Raw genomic sequence first — 18278 nt, forward strand, 5'->3', positions numbered from 1 at the left:
GGACTCCTTGTGTATGAATTGATTTTCTTCTCAATGTGTGATGCAGGTCACTGGACCTCCAATGAAAATAGTTTCTCCTTTCCTTTGAAGTGTGGGGGAGGGAGGGGGGGGGGGCAACTATTCGACAAATTGCAACTTTTTACCGAATTGAATATAATGATGCTGAGAATATTCTGTTCTCAAACCACATAGTGTGGCTAAAGGCTCAGCTTGTGAACATCACATGACCAAACTCAGAAAACAGGTGAGCTGTGATTGGTCGGTACCTGAGCCCTTAGGCACTGTGATGGCATTTTCATTTGACAGCAAGTGGAGGTACAAAAGCAAAATGGCTGCCACCGGAGATGGACAAAAATTAGTGGATTTTTCTGATTCATTTTTCAAAAATGCTATTTTAATCAGAATGCGGTGTTTAGACAGGTGGGGGCACATAGTATATAGTATTGTATTGTTTTATCGTATAAAGTTTTTTGACTTGACTTCCCCTTTAAAGTTTGTAACTAGCGTCGGTTCTTGTCATTAGCATAAATTAATCATCCCGTCTGATACTTTTTAACTAGCTTCCAGATTCCAGTCAGTTTGCACAATGCAGAAGTCGTAAAAAACCCTAAAAAAGAAAAAAAAAACTATTTTTCTATTGTTTGAATTTTTTATTGTTTTCAATGATCAGCAAAGGCTATCTCCACGTCTTTAAATCAAGTTTGAGTCATCCATTTGCTCCATTGGAGTTCAGGAAGCCATGAAACACCACTTTTGGAAACTTTGAACATTTTGGATTCAAAGCAGTAAATCAAAATGACTAAACGAACAACTGTACTTTTCATTGGTTTCGATTAAGCCCAAAGGTACAGAATCTTACTGATATTTTTCCAGAGCGGAAGTTGAAAACTACAGAATCAGACAAAAATCCCCACCCTTGGGAAGTTGCATTACATTTGCATAAACACAGCTAAAATGGTTCAAAAGCAGGAAGTCAGGCAGACACAAATAGCCAGCAAAGAGCCCAGAGGGTTAATATGCAAAATAAAGGTGCTATTTTTCAAATGCTACACACACACACACACACACACACACACACACACACACACACACACACACACACACACACACACACACACACACACACATTTTCCCCCTGGTGGATGTACTGAATGTATTTTCAGTTTGTTTCCAACAGTCATTTTCAAAATATTTTGCAAAATATTATTGTTGTCATTAGAAGGAATTTTAATAGTAGCAGTATCTGTATCGGGAGTATTATTTTATTTCAACTACGGTGATAATTGTATTATTTGTATTAACCCTATTGATCTTTTTTGCCTTGTTGCCGTGTCACTGCCACATGTGTGCTGCTCAGGTGCAAACTTCTCCCCCCACCCGCCGCAATACATCTGTAGAAGCGTATCATTGTTTGCTGCAGGATGTGACACATGTGATGAGTGTTCAGCGGGCAGCCGCTTCACCGCTATTATCCGCCAACACGCGTATTTATTGATCCGAACAATGCGATCCGGTGGCTCAGGCCCAGAGAGGTGTTCTGTCTCGAGGTGAAGCTCTCACATCGGAATGGGGAAAAAAAAAAATCATACAAGCGGACATTGTGTTAAGAAAAGGGCTTTTTCTGTAAAAGCCTCATTTGTCTCAAAGGGATTTGAAGCTCTTTGATTGTTCTCCCTGTCTGAACCTGTGCTTCCTCCACCTCCTCTTCCTCATTTCCCTTTTTTTCCCCCCTGCATTACAGCAGAGTGGAAAAATAAACAGATGGAGGAAAGCGGGAGGACGTAGTTCAAACTGAGAGGCAGTAAAAAAGGAAGAGATGAGAGGATGCAAAGCCGGCGGGAAGATGAAGGGAGAAGCGGGATGGCGAGCCTGATGAACTCGTCTAAGGGGACTCTGTTTTTCTTTTCTTTTTTTTATTAGCAGCAGACTGTGAAGCTAATCTCCAACCAGTCAATCTGAATAATGAGCAAGAGAGGAGGGGAGAGAGAGACAGGATGGGAGGATAAAAAAGAAAACGAGTCTCATTATCCCGCCACCAATTTTCATCACTGTCCTGTCCGTAATCTTTTCCTCCCTTTTCCTTGACACATGAGGAGCAATTATGCCAACTGTTTGGCTAACTGAAAGTCTCGGAGGCTCTGTCATATTCTACAAGCTTCTGTGGGGGGGCGGAAGATGGCTGAGAGCCACCTTGCTGTTTAATGGAGAATGATTACCTTCATCAAAAGATGCATTAGTATCAACCTGAGTTACTTAGTAATTAGTTAGTTAGTTGGTTAAATGGCTCTGCTGATAGACTGTACAGTATAATGTGTACTGTATAAATGAATTACATGAGAATATAGTGTTTGCCCACCTATTCCTGATTTGCACCTCGCCAATTTGCCTATTTGCAGATTTTTGGGATGTTAGCTCTGTTAGACACCCCGAAAAAAAAAATCTAATAGTGAAAAAAACTATGTTGACAAATATTGAGGAGCTTCTTTCAGATTAAAATAATGCTTTGCTGCCGTTGTCTGGCATTTGGTGGATAGGAACTATGTTGATGAGGTTTGAGAAGCTTCATTTAGAGTAACGTGGTGCTTTGCCACTATTGTCTGGTATCTTCTGCTGAGCAACTATGTTGAAGTTAGTTGAGCTTCCTAAAAAATGGCACAAAGGCCATCCCTTCAAATCGGTGCCATTTGCTTTTGTAGGAATGCCCTCGAAATGTCACTTGTTCTATTTCTTGGTAAAGTCGGAGAGAGGCGGCAAATGCTATCTTTACAGTGTTCAAGATAGTTTGAGTGAATCTTAAACTGTGTTCATTTAAAATGGAATCGGATCAATGCGCAGGACGCCTGTCTCAATGAAAATGAATGTTCTCGTTTGTTTGTAGATTTTATCTCCTGGGGACGTCCAGTAAGCGGCATCACTTGGGCGAAATGGCAGAGTTACCAACTTAGGTGTTAATAACAATGATCTTGTTTCGGTGTCCTCTTGCAGAAATTGACCGAGTGTGGAATACGTGCCTGCTTAGTTGAACGGAGTACAATTGTTCTGTGGTATGAATGGCAACAGGTTGACTGCACGAGTTAATTGTACCTTCCGTCATCTATTGGAAGAGCATTTCATTGTTCTGCTTGTCACTATTCTTCGGGAAGGGATATTCTCTGTGGTCGTTCATGAGATCTGTTGCACATATTGATGACCTCATTTAAAAAAAAAAAAAAGGCAAATTGTCAGGAAAATGATCACTGCCAGGATATGCCTCTCAAATGACTCAAAGGTAAGTTGACTGCATGTTGATCATGTTTATAGTCTTGATCACATTTTATTTTGTCGTACTCCACACAAAGTTTTAATTGTTCACTCTCTGTTGCAAAGTTCAACATTTTCAGGTGCTTTTTTGCTGTTCAATCACATCGGAACAAGCTGTGTGCACCCAAACAATGCAGTCAAAACCCATTTAGCATTTTGAAAGTGCTTGCTTTAGCTTGTCTCCTCCCTTTTCTGTTGAATTTCTGCATTTTGAATGATGGACGCTCTTTCGCAGTGTTTTAATTCATCGTTTGACGTGATGAATGGTTTGTCTAATGTGTGGTACCAGCCAAGGTAATTAACTAATGAAGCAACGAAAAGTCCCAAACTTTTGTAACCTTGATACCAGCACACGTCGGCTCTTTGCTTTCGCAGGTTGGGACCGTCCTCTTGCGCCGCGTGTCCCCGAGATGATGAAAAGTTAATAAGTTAACACTCCTCACTTGATGTTCTTCCAGCAAACGCACACAGGGACAACAACAAAAAAAGTCATGCATTATTACGCTTCACAAACTTGGCTGACGAGCTGCAGGTGTGCAACACAGCTCCACATTTATTTCAGTTTCAGGTTCAAACTAAATTTTAACAGTGCTCATGATGCTTTTCATAGCCAGACTTTGGTTTGAATTTATAATTTTGAGCTGTAATTTAAAGAGGGGAAAAAAAGTGATTCAACAGTTTAATTCTTGAAAATAAAAACAAAGATTGAACAACATTCCCTTGGTGGTTTGCAAAGCGGGTTTCTGATGAAATACAATTCAAAGCGACTGTCATTGTAATTGTTTCTTCACAACAAAACACTCTGTACAAGCAAGACGAACACTTTGTTTGATAAATATCATAAACAGCGCATATACTCTAAAGTCTACACACCCCTTCCAAACTATTTCTACCATTAATGTGACCTATAACCCGTAGAACTGAAATGAATTCCTTTGAAAAATCTTTTCAAGTGGCGAATTAAAAATATCCAACTGGGATCATGTGGTTTGTGCTTTTCACTGGTATATGTGGCTGTGTTCAGAATCAACCAGTCAAATTCAAACTCCTGTTAAACGGAAGTCTGACACCATTTAAAGGTCCTCCGAAAACATTTCAGGTGTTCTGCTACTGTTTTATTGTCAATGCGCTCCGTTTATTAATTTTTTTTTTCCTGTAGATTTAGCTTGATGGTTTTGTGCTAACGCTGATTGCTGTTGGGAATTGTTCATAATTCCATCCACCATTTCTCAGGCCGCGGTGCCAGATGAAGTTGAGCAGCATGATTTTTTGTTCCCCCTTCTCAGTACAAGCGCGATATGAATTTATCACGTCATGAAAGAGGGCAGCAAATGTGTGTGCAAATCACCTTTTTGGTATTGTTGCCAAATGATCAAAACAAATATGATCTATAATTGACAGTACAACAATGGCTTTTTAACTTAGTACTTGGCCCATTACTTTTTCAATTTGACTTTGGCGCACAAGTTGAGTTAGTACTTCTACTTTTACCGGACTGAGGTCAGGGTCTGATTGTTTGTGCCACCTCTGACAATAATAGATGACAGTTAGACAGTCCAGGCTGTCAGCTGTGATGCAGTCGGGCTTTAGCACCTTTGTGACACCTCCACTCGACCAGACCTCGCTGCTATGGGACTGTTTCCTCCCCAAGGCCCGCTCACACATTGACGCTTACTGCTCCTGATAGTCACACGTTCCAAGTGGCAAACTCAGACTGGCCTTTATGTTGCAACGAACCGACCAGGGTCTTTTAAAAGGGAGGAAAATAAAGCGGGAAAACAGAGCACTACAATAAATAGTTGACTAGCTTTTTAATCACAAAGGACGTAATCGTGCCCCACTGACATAGCAAGCAAGTGCTTCTCATGACCATTATAACTATATGTAGACAACATTGCGAGTAAAAACGGCCTGAATATGTCATTTATTAGAAATGAGATATTGCAAAGTCCCATAAGTTTATGAGGAGATCAGATAAGGCTGATGGCTCACCAAATGAGCATCCAGTATGGGTCAAATTCGATTTACTTATTCCATGAAAGAAGGTACTCCGGTTTCCTCCCACATTCCAAAAACATGCATGGCAGGTTAATGGAATACTGTACTCTAAATTGTGCCTAGGTGTGAGTGTGAGCGTGAATCTGTGTGTACCCATTTGCTGGCAACCGGTTCAGGGTGTCCCCCGCCTACTACCCGAAGTCAGGTAGCATAGGCTCCCCCACGACCCTTGCGAGGATAAGCGGATTCGAAAATGGATGGATGGAAAATCTGCCAACGTTAGTAATCGCTGGAATTGATTGATAGCATTATCAATGCTAAGAATATTTGTTTGTGACAGCCCTAGTTATTAACAATGAATGACATTTATTTACGTAAAGACACTGATCATGTTATATCTCACAGTAATTAGGAAACAGATGCAACACTCGATCCCAATAAATCTCTTCCATTATTTCCTAATGATCTCTTCTACAACATCCTAAGAAAATTACAATGCTCCACCACGGGTAAGGTATTTTCCAAAAAAGCCTGCGGGCACCACATTGGTGACCCCTGGTATAAAGTAGCAAGAGTTTGACTGTCATTATCATTGTTTATTTTCCGACAATATATTTTTACTTCGGTGGTTGGAGTTTGCAGTGTTGTAGCACTGCATTCTTAGACTGCTGTTTCTAATATTTGGATCAACGATTTAGAGCAACTGTTTGATAAAAATGGCAGGCTGAGATGTGAAGATGCGACGGCTGATGTGTATGGATGAGAGGGCGATGGCGTGAGGAGAGTGATGTTTGTTTACTCGGGAGGAGGTGGGGTCAGCCGAGCCAGTAAACTGCTAGTGAAATGAAAATGGCTCTTTAGCAGAATCCAGGACACTCGGGCTGGGCTGGATCAATGTCTCTGATTTAGTGTCTGAAAGCCTGTCAGTGGGAAAGAGCGGCGACGGTCGGGGGGGAGGTAAAGGGTGCGTGGGGGCTGAGTGGACAAAGAGGAGTTTGGAGGTGGAGGAGTTCTTTAATGGAAGGAGGGAAGGGGAGAGGGACGGATGACGAGGGAATGACACTCCAAGGAGGTAAAAAATCAGTGCGATTGCTCTTCAAGTCCTCTCAAATCAATCTGTCCAGGCCATGGGACACGGGGAGGGGCAATCCTATTTTGCTGTGGGGAAATTGGTGCAGCCTTTTGGGCCAAAATCAATAGCGGACACACGGTGCTCCTTAAATCTCGGCTTTCGTACAAAGGCAGTGCATTGACAGACAGCATGTAGGCAGCACAAGATCCTTAAATTGAACTCCTTCGGGGAAGCTTTGGTACTCCTCGGCTTTGCGACACGCACATTTATGTTTGTCGTCGGACTTGCGGGTTCAAATCCCCACTGTGGACCAAAACGCAATTAAAAAAAAATCCCAAACAAAACAGGGACAAAAGCAGAGGAGTAGAGCCTCCACTACAAACCCATCTGTCCATTTTCTACGAAAGATTTTGTATCTTCCTTATATTGTGTGCCCGACCTCTGGACATTGCAGTATTTTTGTCCATGGTGTCCATTTTCCCTCTGCTCTCATTCTCTCAAGTCAAGTGCCAAATGCCGAGTGGGTGCTATTGTTTCCAGCGGTGGGAACACTGGACCTAGATTTAGATTATTCAGGTACAGTATCTTTACTTAACCTGAGTATTTACTTTTCTGTTGACTTTTTATTTTCACCCCCAACATTTGAAAACTGAAATCTGGCCTTCCGACTCCTTTCTTTATCTCAACAGTTATTTTTTTTATTTTTATTTTTTTTGAGATGATCCTTGGTGTGTGCATGTTCGAGAGGCACTGGCCTATTTGCTTTTAAAGTCATTCCTCGCCAGTTGCCAAATTGTGGAGTCAAGACCTGGGTCTGGTCCCCTGGCCGGTAGCTGCCCCATTGCTCCTCGGGTACGGCTTAAAGGCCATTATCATTTTGCATGTCACAAAATAAAGCGCCTGTAGTAATCTTCCGTGCACGGATACTTGCGTGCGAGTGCCTCTCAGGAGGAGTTCGGCGTTCCGGCACAACAAGTAGGACATTGCGACGTGAGTGTTTTCGCGTACCCTTGGGATGCGGCGAGCCTAGGTGGAAGTGGTGGTAGGAGGGGCTGTTTTATTTTTATTTTGAGTGTTTAATGTATTAAAAGGGGCTGAGGTAATGAATTATAATCTTTAATGCAAGAAACGATCGATACCTCAGAGGGAATAAATCAGCTTTTTACTGAGCGCGTCAAAGCCCCTTAATACACTTGGGGAGAGGACGGCGGGAGGGTGTGGCGGGGGTGGGGTGCGGCGGATGGAGAGATGGATGCAGACGGGGTGAGGGAGGAAGAAGTTATAGATGCACAAGATCAGCTCATTGAGTAAAAGCCCGCTGGGGGATTGTGACAGTTTTGTGAAGAGGCGAGGTCACGGGGTTAGTTGTTGTTTTCCCTCCGACCTTCCTTCTTCCGCCCCGAGCAAATTATCATGAATTGAATTTACCTCGCCACACCTCCATCAAGGACCGCCTCGCTTGTCTCATGCCCCCTAAAGTGGTGAAGACAACAAACGATGAATGACAACTTTTTGATCAATCCGCAGTCGAGTCCCAGTGACGTATGCTGACTGAGGACTCGAACGTAAAGCGGTTCTTGTCACTGTATGGCGCAGATACGAGGAAACGAGCCAGACTGCAAAGACACGCCCGACTTAACAAACATCCAATACGGCTCAGAGTATTTATGATGCCTTCGCCTGCTCAGTTAGCGGGCTAAGTGGCCCGAGTGAGGTTTTTGCTCAGCGGAGGCCATTTAGTGAGACACGGTCATTAAAATATGATGGCTCAGGAAAGGACAGGGGCTCAGGGGGCAGAGGGGAATAATGAGGACGACCAAAACATGGAGAAGTTTGCTTGGAAAAGTGATGTCGGCCAATCATGTTGCAGCCCTCGGGTTCTCGGTAATGAAGCAAGCGGCGCTGCGTCTTCAGATCCGCACTTCGATGTCAACCGGGGCGCACATCCATCATTCATCCCTTTAGGAATCAAGAAGCAACAATGGCATCTAATCGCTCATTTTCGTTGCTGTTTTGTTTTTTTTTGCTTCCTCTATTTATTTTCTCCCAGGCTTTTTTTGAATGATTTCTCTCTCTCAGCTTCTTGCTTCAGCGAAGAGCGGTGGCTGAATAAACAAAGGTCAAAGTGAAAATTGATCATCTCCCTCCTCCTCCTCACAACAGCCGGCGGTCGTGAGGAACTTCTTGACACACTGCTAGGAATTTTAAATTGGAATACTGCGAAGGCGGACGCGGCTTTTGCTGTTCTTGTTGCCTCGCATTGATAACAAAGCTCAGCATGACTGACAGAAGCAATAACTTTCTGCGGCTGTGTCCCGCCTTATTCGAAGAAGACTTTGTTTGGAATGACGTCACCGTGTCAACTTCATAATTGATGAGGTGGATTAGCAGTCCATTAGTCATTTTCTGATCAGGATTCAGGGTTGTGTTGTGAGCTCTTCCCTTGAGTCTTCTCCATCCCAATGCACAGACCTTTAAAGAAAAGGGAAAACAGTGAGATCATCCATCAATCCATTTTCCAAAGCTTTTGTCCTCATTGAGGGCCGGAGGTGAGCTAGGGTCTATCCCAGTTGACTTTGGGCCTGTTCGACAGCACACGGCCGCCGAGACGGAGCTGAGAATCAATCACAAAATCTCCTGCTTCACAGGCGTCACTGAAAACATATTAGAGTGGTACTTTGGCTCACAAAGTTTAATTTGTTGCATGACCAAGCTTGGAACTTAATGCATTCATACAATAGAACTTCCATTTAATGGATTAACTGAGGGGAAGGGTCATCCGTTCGAGCAGATTGTCCGTTAAATTGTAGTATTTTTTTTTCGTGCATTAAAAACGCCCAATACAGGTAAAAAATATTGCTTTGTCCTTTTTTGTGGCCTAAAACTGTCCAGTACAGTACAAAATTTTTCCAAATTGCCAAGGAAGCTGTATAAATATTTTGTTAGATCAACTTTCCCGAGTCTACGTTCCGGAACCTTCCGGACCACCGACAGTTCTAGTCGACTTGTATATCTGTGACAAGAGTGGCACAACCCCGAAAATACTCTGTGTACCAAATACTCTGTGTCTGTTAGTTCCAATTCTGGAACTAACAGACTTCCACACAGTACGAGGGAGCTCTTTGAGTGCACTGGACACTTCTTTCTGACCGTTAATTCCGGGGTCATCTGGTTGCTACCTGATTATCGACAACCCACCACGACAGAAACAAAGAACATGGTATCCTGGATAATTTCAAGAAGTGTTGTATTATTCCTACAAAGCTGCCAAGACAAAAAAAAAAAATGTGGTCTGGATGATGCACTTGATTGTTTTTGCCCTCAACAATTACTGACCATGCACTGGCATGGTTTCCCTTGTACTATGAATTTTCTGTTATGTTGAGGTTCCACTGTATAACAAATCAATTTTCCCCATTAAAATGATTTAAAATACCATTAAATCCGTTCCGGCCCAAAAAACACAACAATGGTTTGTGTTGCATTTTCAATGAGAAAAATTGTCTCGTATTGTATAAAAACATAATAAAAACAAATAAATGGGTTTTACAAAGTGACATTACTGTTCTGCGTAATCCAGTATTTATGTATTGGATTGTGCGTGAGTTCAGGAGTGTGTAAGCGTCTGGCCATGAGTTGTGGCCGAGAGCAGACCCTTACTTCTTATTCGTTTTGAATACTGTGTCTTTATCCCACTGTGAGAAAATGAGGCTTCTTGAAAGATAACTGCCCCCTTCCATGTGCGGCTCCATAATGAACATCCACACACACACACACACACACACACGCACACACACACACACACACACACACACACACACACACACACACACAGCCCCCACGCACCCATCTGTCTGAGTGTCAGTTCTGCATTGGAACCATTTGGTGCAAGTGAGCTATTAGATCATTTAGCCCTAGCCCAGCGACTGGCTTTACAGGAGCCTTAAAGTGAACCACATGTGAGCCAGATGGCTCTTGTTTCTCCCCGTTTATCCAACTGCACACTCAGTATATGCTTGGTCGAACACACTTGAATCAAGCAGCACAATCTTTATTCGGCACGTCACTTCCACAGATCTTCATTTCTCCTTGTTTCCGAGTTAATATGGCCCATTATGAGGAGGCACCTGCGCTCTAATAGACTTCCGCTTTTTACCTTGAAGTGAGTTGGAGCAGATCAATCAGCGGGAGCAGCCGAGACATTTGAGATAATCCTATAAAGGTTTATTGCCGACGAGATGACGCAGTGCGAGCACGGCTTAAGTGCACTTGTCTACTCCACTTGAATGCTTTCACTGCTTAGCTATGCTACAAAACGCTTGACAAAGACCAAGATGCCACTTTGAGCACTGAAAGTTTTTGTTCTCCAAATCAACATGATTGGCTATTGTATGAATTAGACATGATAAGGAACTACAAAAAGCTTGGAAAACAAGATGAAATCACTGAATTTGTTCAATCAGAAGTACCACGACGCTAATAACTGACTTTGTTTCGATTGTGGTTTTGCATGACAGCACTGCATTTTGCCTCTGTAGGTTAGCTCCAGTGGATAACCATCAGCACATAAAAAGATCATCAGTTTAGTTGGGTTTCGTCATACTCGTATTCACAACACTGTGAAGAATATTCACTTTATTCAAAATGGTAAACTTGACAATGCGATGCCTTAAAACCATGTGTGAGTGCAATTGTTACATCCAAATAAACGGAGTCGAGTGAGTCCATGAGTCCTTTTTATGTGCCATTGCTCGAAAGTTGATCTGTAAAAGAGAGAAGACTTGCATGAATAATGTATTATCTCAGATCCGATCACCTGTTCGGATCATCTTGTGTCCTCCTCCTCCTTCTCACCTCCGTTTGTCTTCTCCTCAGAACTCTCCTGACTGTTCACTCTGCCCTCCTCTGCCTGCTCGGGTGCACTTGTTTCGCCGCTCTCGCTCTCCCAGAGGACTTTGGAGGTGGTCTGACCAGAAAGCAGGCGGAGGCGAGGTGGGGTCTTCTGGTCGCCCGGACTGAAGGATTGAGAAACTCCGGCACCACCTCTGGTCAAACCCCAACCGTGACGGGATCCCAGTTTACGACGACCCCCAGAGCCGGAGCGTGGGACCAGATTAGTGGGAGACGAAATCTCCGTAGCTTTTCTCGAAGGACATGGCGAACCTGGAGCACTGCAAAGATCTGCAAAAGTGAGGAACATTATGTATTATACACAAAGTCCTGATGTATAATGCATAAAACATGTTGGTCCTGGATGACCCGCAGTCTTGTATGCTCTTCAATTCTTCTTAAACATAGAATCCAATGACAAAATATACAGGTACTGTAGTCTAGGGCAGGGGTCCCCAACCGCCGGTCCGCGGACCAGTACCGGTCCGCCGGGCATTTGGTACCGGGCCGCACAGAAAGAACTTGCCTTAATTCCGTTTTATTTATTTCGGAATACGAAAGATGTTTTATTTTGAAAAACTACCGGATTCTCCGTTACATCTGTCTGTGTCACGCTTGACACACATCAAGCCACGCTTCTCCATCACATGACCGATTACTTCAAAACAAAACGCAGGAGCTCGCAAAATGAGTAAAAAAAACTGCTGGAGATCGCAAATGACGGCGGCCTTAAAAGTACGTTCGAGACAACTGGATTAAAGTTATGGCTGAATACTCTGAGATCGCCACAATAGCACTGTTGCTATTTCCGACATCCTACCTGTGTGAGGCGGGGGGTTTCTGCAGCAACGGCGACGAAAACAAAATTACGAAGTAGACTGGACATAAACCACACACTTGAGGTGTCATTGTCTCCTATTACCCCGAGATGGGACCGTCTGGTTGGAGAAAATCAAGCTCGGTGCTGTGGTGAGTCGTCATTTTCATGCACTTTGAATTTGCGTTGTATCGTATTTTGAAGACATTAAACATTGCCATAGCAATCGGAGTGTTGCGGCCAGATTAGACGCTCCTTGTGTTTATTATTATATTTCGAAAACGCCACCATTTTCATGCAGCTCATACCATATTATTTTGTTGTATTATTTCCGCCACACCTTAAATGCCGGTCCCTGAAAATATTGTCTGACATAAACCGGTCCGTGGGGCAAAAAAGGTTGGGGGCCCCTGGTCTAGGGCACAGGTGTCAAACTCAAGGCAGGAGAGCTGGGGGGTGGAGGAGGAGACTCTAATTTAGATGGTCTTTGACATAAATCGAAGCACATGTATCTCGCTAAGTAGCTTTGTTCTTTTCATTTTGGCGCAAGATCTGTACCAAACTCGCAATTTTTCTTTAAATTGGCTGGTTTTGAAAGCCTTCTTATCATAAATGTGTAACTGAGTGATACATTGAGTATTAAATTATGGCGGAAACGCAACAGCGCGCAGTGCGGCACCAGCTTCCCGCTGTAACTCAGTTAGAGCTACGGCCTGAGCTACGGCGGGAAGTCACAGGGTAAGTCGCATTTCATTGACGGTCCGGATTAATTTCTAATTTAATGACAATATTTCACTTTGTTTTTCCTTTTTCTACGGTGCGATGTATTTAATTAGTTCCCAGATTTGTCCCAAGTCCAAATTGCTTTTTGTATTGTTATTTAATTTAAGTTTTGTTGAATGGAAGTTTTTACCCGTTGAGTTAAGAGTGCTTTTCTGTTGCTCAGTTATGTCCGAGACCGAGACCCCAATGCGACTTCACCTATTCTTCCTGCCATACTGTGTTGCAGGGAATGTTTGTTTCCTTTTGGTTTGACTGTATATAGTTGCTCGTGTCATTTTTCATTTGGCCATTTGTGTTCCTGGCGTGTGTCCGCAGTTCGTCGCGGCCGCCAGTACTGTACGTTGCGCAGCCGTTTCTGCTGCATGTGATGCGTTCAATGACATCACGTAAATAATAGTGAATGTGTTCTTTTTCCCCTTTTTTTCTGTACATAATTACTATACGATCACCCATGTTGTGTATTTGGTTTTGTTGTGTATTTTGTTTATGTTGCCCTTTTTCTACTGCTGCTTTCTCTGTTTGTCCTTCCTCCTCCTCCCTGATCTGGAGAGGGGGCTAGGTGATGATGGTGCAATTGGATGTCGCTGTACAGAATCTGCTCCGATCGATATGGGCATGATTTGCACGGACTGATTTGGACAAGAGCTGGGTCGACCACTCGGAGGCGCATCCTGGTCATCCTGGAAGGGGAATACTCCCAGCTGCGGCCCCTTCCCAGATGTTTATTTATTTTTTTTTCTTGCCATCCTGGAGGTTGCCATGAATATTTGTCAACTGTGGGCATGTGAAGCCCTCTGAGACTGTGATGAAGGCAAAATATGACTTGACTTGAAATGAAGGCGGCAATGTGGGGCGAGTGCTTAGCACGTCAGCCTCACAGTGTAGAGGTGCAGGGTTCAATTCGGCTCCGGCCTTCCTGTGTGGAGTATGCATGTTCTCCCCGTGCCTGCATGGGTTTTCTCTGGGTACTCTGGTTTCCTCCCACATTCCAAAACCATGCATGGCAGGTTAATGCAACACTATCAATTGTCCCTATAGGTGTGAGTGTGAGCACGGATGGTTGTTTGTCTCTGTGTGCCCTGAGATTGGTTGGCAACCGGTTCAGGGTGTCCGCCGCCTACTGCCCGAAGACAGCTGGAATAGGCTCCAGCACCCCTGCAACACTTGTGAGGATAAAGCGGATCGGAAAATGGATGGATGGATGGATGGATTGACTTGAAATGTTTTTTGACTGCCCAGTGTATCCACTTTTTGTGACATTTTTTTGGCACTGCACCATAACATTTTCTCTAAAGTGAATTTGGCGCCTTGACTTCATAAAGTTGGGAAACATTACTGTATACTATATATACTGGAATAATATTCCAGTATATATATATATATATATATATACACACCTGTGTATGGTTGTCATAACGGTTCTCTAAAGGAAACCCTAAATACAATGTGGTTCAGATCCTTGGCCTCGGGCTTAGATTACACCTTTGCCGTAATCTTATTTGGCTATATTACATTTCTATGTACCCATATGTTACACATCGTATGAACTTGCTGCAAAAGATCAATCCGGTTTTAAAAATATCAGACGCATGCGTTTGTCACAGCCAGGCTGCACTCTTGCAAATCCATCGAGCAGGGCTGCGGTAAGAAGACCTCATCGTTGTGCAAATCATGCCTTTGTTATGCGGCCGTGTATGCAAAGACTGCTGGGTGATTTCCCATGATGCACTGAGCTGCTGTCGCCTCTATTCCCTCTGCATATTTGCACAAACATAACCGCAATGTTTTATTGACTACAAACTCTGCTGCTGCTGCCATCATTATTGTTGCTATGGCCATTATGATTATTATTATTTTTTTTTTATTATTATTATTATAGAAGGTGTCCGATACAGTAGATACGCTCCTCATGACTGGCATTGTTTTGAAATCTCATTTCATTGTGTGTCCTCCATGGAAATCTCTACACCGCAAAGTTTCAGTTGCAAGAAAACATTAATTGCCCATCACTAATAAACGAATAAAATAAGACTGTAACTCCTTAGTACTGTATACTTTCAGCAGGATGGACCTCCATCTGATTATGGTCATCGTGCGTGTGTCACTGGTTAGATAAGTAGTTTACAGATACCGGTACTCTGATTTTTTTCAGTTTGGTGTTGAGAAGTGGCCTCCCAGATCTTGCCCAATTTGATTCTTATCTTTGGAGGCAATTCAAGGGCTTAATGTGTCAGGAAACAATACAAAACATCATTGCAAGGTATTTCACAAACAGTATTCCAAGCACATTTTCAGATGTGCTAATACTGTACATGTTCTTCAGCAGTGGAGGTCACGCATTGAAACATCGCTTCGAAACAATCAATAGTCCATCCGTCCATCCTCTAATCCGCTTATCCTCACAAGGGTCGCGGGCATGCTGGAGCCAACCCCAGCTGTCCTGGGGCAGTAGGCACCCAGAACTGGTTGGCAACCAATCACAGACAATCAATCAATAGTCATACATGAATAACAATTGGTTTCATGAAAAAAAAGTTCATTTGAATGAAAATCTGTCTTTTTGCAGATAAAAATGCTCAGTTTTGATTTAGCGTGGCAGAAAGGTTTCTGTTTATTATTGGAGATGAATCCAATCAGCTGGGTTGAAATAATTAATCCAACTTTGGGGAAAAGTAACCCAATCTGCTCCCCAATTACAAAATGTTGTGAAACCACCCCTGCAACCAACAACAATAATAATAATTATAATGCCAATAATAATAATCAGTGTCAACCCAAAATAGTATGATTGACTTTGCAAAGGAACATTTTTTTGACACAGCTCTGAGATTGGTTCACTGGACTGAGCAGTCGTACCTAATGAAGCGTCCGTTAAGTGCACATGTGGATAAATGCAATGAAAATGCAATGAAAACGTAATGAACGTTACGCTTTCCTTCCTCTTCCTTATTGTTGTCAGTAGAATCCCCCCAGAGTCCAGCTCTACTTAAGGAAGGCCCCCCACCCTCAAGAGTTTATTCTGCCACTAAGCAAAGTGCTCACTCATAAGGGGATTGTTAATGTATGTGTGAAGTGTGACTAAACCTGCGCAACATGAAAAAAATGCCCTTCTAAGCTCTGTTAAGATTTTCCCACTCTATAATTAAAATGAGATTACACTGAATTCATATAATTTGCATCTGTTTCCCAGGGCAGTGATTCAAGGGTGCCAGCTAAAAAAGACACGCAAAGCGAGTGCTATTTAACCCAGGAATGAAAATTTCATGAAAAGGTAATTCATGAATTGGTTTCTCTTTTTCATCACTCATGTTGAAGATTTTGATATGATTTGTGGATGCATCACAAGCGCTCCTTTTACTCCTCTTCAACAATGGCATGTGTATAAATGGGGGGGGGGGGGTATGATGCATTGCCTTTTGAAGGCGCTGCATTAATTTATATAAGAAGTCAATCGTACAAACAGTTGAGGAGGTAAAGACTAAAGCTTTAGAAGCTAATAATAAATTGAACATTGATCTCAGCAGAGGTTTATTTATACAAAGACCGAAGCGTCTCAGCTTATCAAAGACAGACTTCAGCACCGCTATTAGAGCCTTAAGGGACCCTCTTTGCTCACTGCGTTAATTGCCAGGTTTGGACCCAGGCCATTTCGGATAAAGTTGATCACGCTATTATTCTTACAGGCAAGAGAGCTCTCACTGTGACTAAAAACAAACAGCAATCTTTTAATGCAGAAATTTAAAAAAATCTCAGAAGACTGAATAAAGCGTGAGAGGTTGATCTGTGGCCACCTTAAAACATGTTATGGGCCATTACACCAAATCAGTATCATCTGTATCCCGAGGGAATAAAATGCATCAATGCACAATAAAATTAACTGAAATGCAGACAAAAAATAAAAAGCAAGGTGTCCTTCCTGCTCATTCATCTGACTGACTATTTAATAAATACTGCTAAAAACATTTGTTTATATATTATGTATGATGTATTTAGACATGTTTTATATATATAATATATATATATATATATATATATATATATATATATATATATATATATATATATATATATATATATATATGTGTGTGTGTGTGTGTACACTGTATATATAGGGAGAGAGAGAGAGAGAGAAATTTGTGTTACTCCTTATTCCATCCATACTCCAAAGTCATATGGTCCATGTCTACGTTGCATCATTCAGATTGAAGGCCAAAATTGCGAGGCCAAAATTAAATTCACTCATTTACTTTTTTCTAGATTGATTGATATTCCAGCTATGACTGGGAAGGTTAAAATTTCAGCACAATCCTTCCATCCATCCGTCCATTTTCTGATCCCCTTATTCTCACAAGGATCGCGATCCCAGCTGTCTTCAGGCACTAGGCGGGGGACACTCTGAACTGGTTGCCAGCCAATCGCTGGGCGCACAGAGACGAACTTCAGCACAATCCTGTTGCCTACATTCTATATTTGATAACCATTTACAGACGACATTTTCTGTTGAATTACTGTAATGTGCTAAAAAAAAGTCACAACTGTTATCTTCACTCCTGTGACACACATGAGGAGTTTCCCGACAATAAAACGTGACATAAAAAAACATTGCCGAAGATGGGCCAAGACACATTTTGAGGAGTTCAGTATATATATTTTCAGATTTGGAGTTGGGAGAAAAAGACCCCTGCCGAGCGTACACTTTCACAGGTTGTGTTGCAAACAGCCTGGTTATTCGTCTGGCCTCATTCTCTATCGTGTGCCTCTGTAGGCGACTGGACAAGGCTTGGAGCCTATATTTGGCAGTTTCGAGGGCTTCAGGTATGGTCATCTGGAAGTCCCTCTCGGGTATCGGCCTTTTCATCACACCTCTCTGGGCCTCCGTCAATTGACTAACATCTTTCCGAGCCGCCTTGATCTTAGCCTGCAACCGTCTTTTCCATGGTGGGTAACGTATCTCATGGCTCCCATGGTTGCTCTTATAGCCAAGCATCTCTCGGATCACTGATGCTGAAGCGTACTGTATATCAGCGCATTGGTTTCCGTGATCGTTACGGCAGCGATCGCCCTCAGTGCTGCATTCACACTTTCCATGAGACTTTCAGGTGGTACTTCACATCACCGTTGTAATCGGTTTCTAGGGTGCCCAGCCTTCGTTCTATGAGGTAGGCATTAGCGTGAAGGGTCTTGCCCAAGGACCCACACTGGATGGTGTTATGTGCACATATTGCCCCAAGCGGGATTCCAACCCCCGTCTCCTGTACGCCAGACCGATGCCTTACCAGTGTGTGTGTGTGTGTGTGTGTGTGTGTGTATATGTGTGACAGATGTCACAACTGTGACGGTTTCGACCTGGAGTGTGGCTTTTTCTCTTTTTTCTAATTGAAACACAGTATGGCAGGAAGAATGGTGAAGTCGCATTGC

The 18278-nt window shown here is 42.8% G+C and overlaps 1 protein-coding gene across 1 annotated transcript in view; it reads right to left on the minus strand.

The window, feature by feature from the left end:
* Positions 1 to 10568: 10568 nt before the first annotated feature.
* ccdc88b (coiled-coil domain containing 88B) overlaps positions 10569 to 18278 on the minus strand; it is a 72116-nt gene continuing 64406 nt past the window's right edge. The window contains exons 26-27 of the mRNA XM_019869932.1: positions 11225 to 11551; positions 10569 to 11133 (exon numbers count right to left, since the gene is read on the minus strand). Coding sequence (XP_019725491.1) covers positions 11108 to 11133; positions 11225 to 11551 — 353 coding nt within the window. The 3' untranslated portion in view covers positions 10569 to 11107. The remainder of the gene's footprint in view (positions 11134 to 11224; positions 11552 to 18278) is intronic.

The sequence above is a fragment of the Hippocampus comes genome, unplaced genomic scaffold (genome assembly GCF_001891065.2).
Source record: "Hippocampus comes isolate QL1 unplaced genomic scaffold, H_comes_QL1_v1.1 scaffold9, whole genome shotgun sequence".
Classification (NCBI taxonomy): domain Eukaryota; kingdom Metazoa; phylum Chordata; class Actinopteri; order Syngnathiformes; family Syngnathidae; genus Hippocampus; species Hippocampus comes.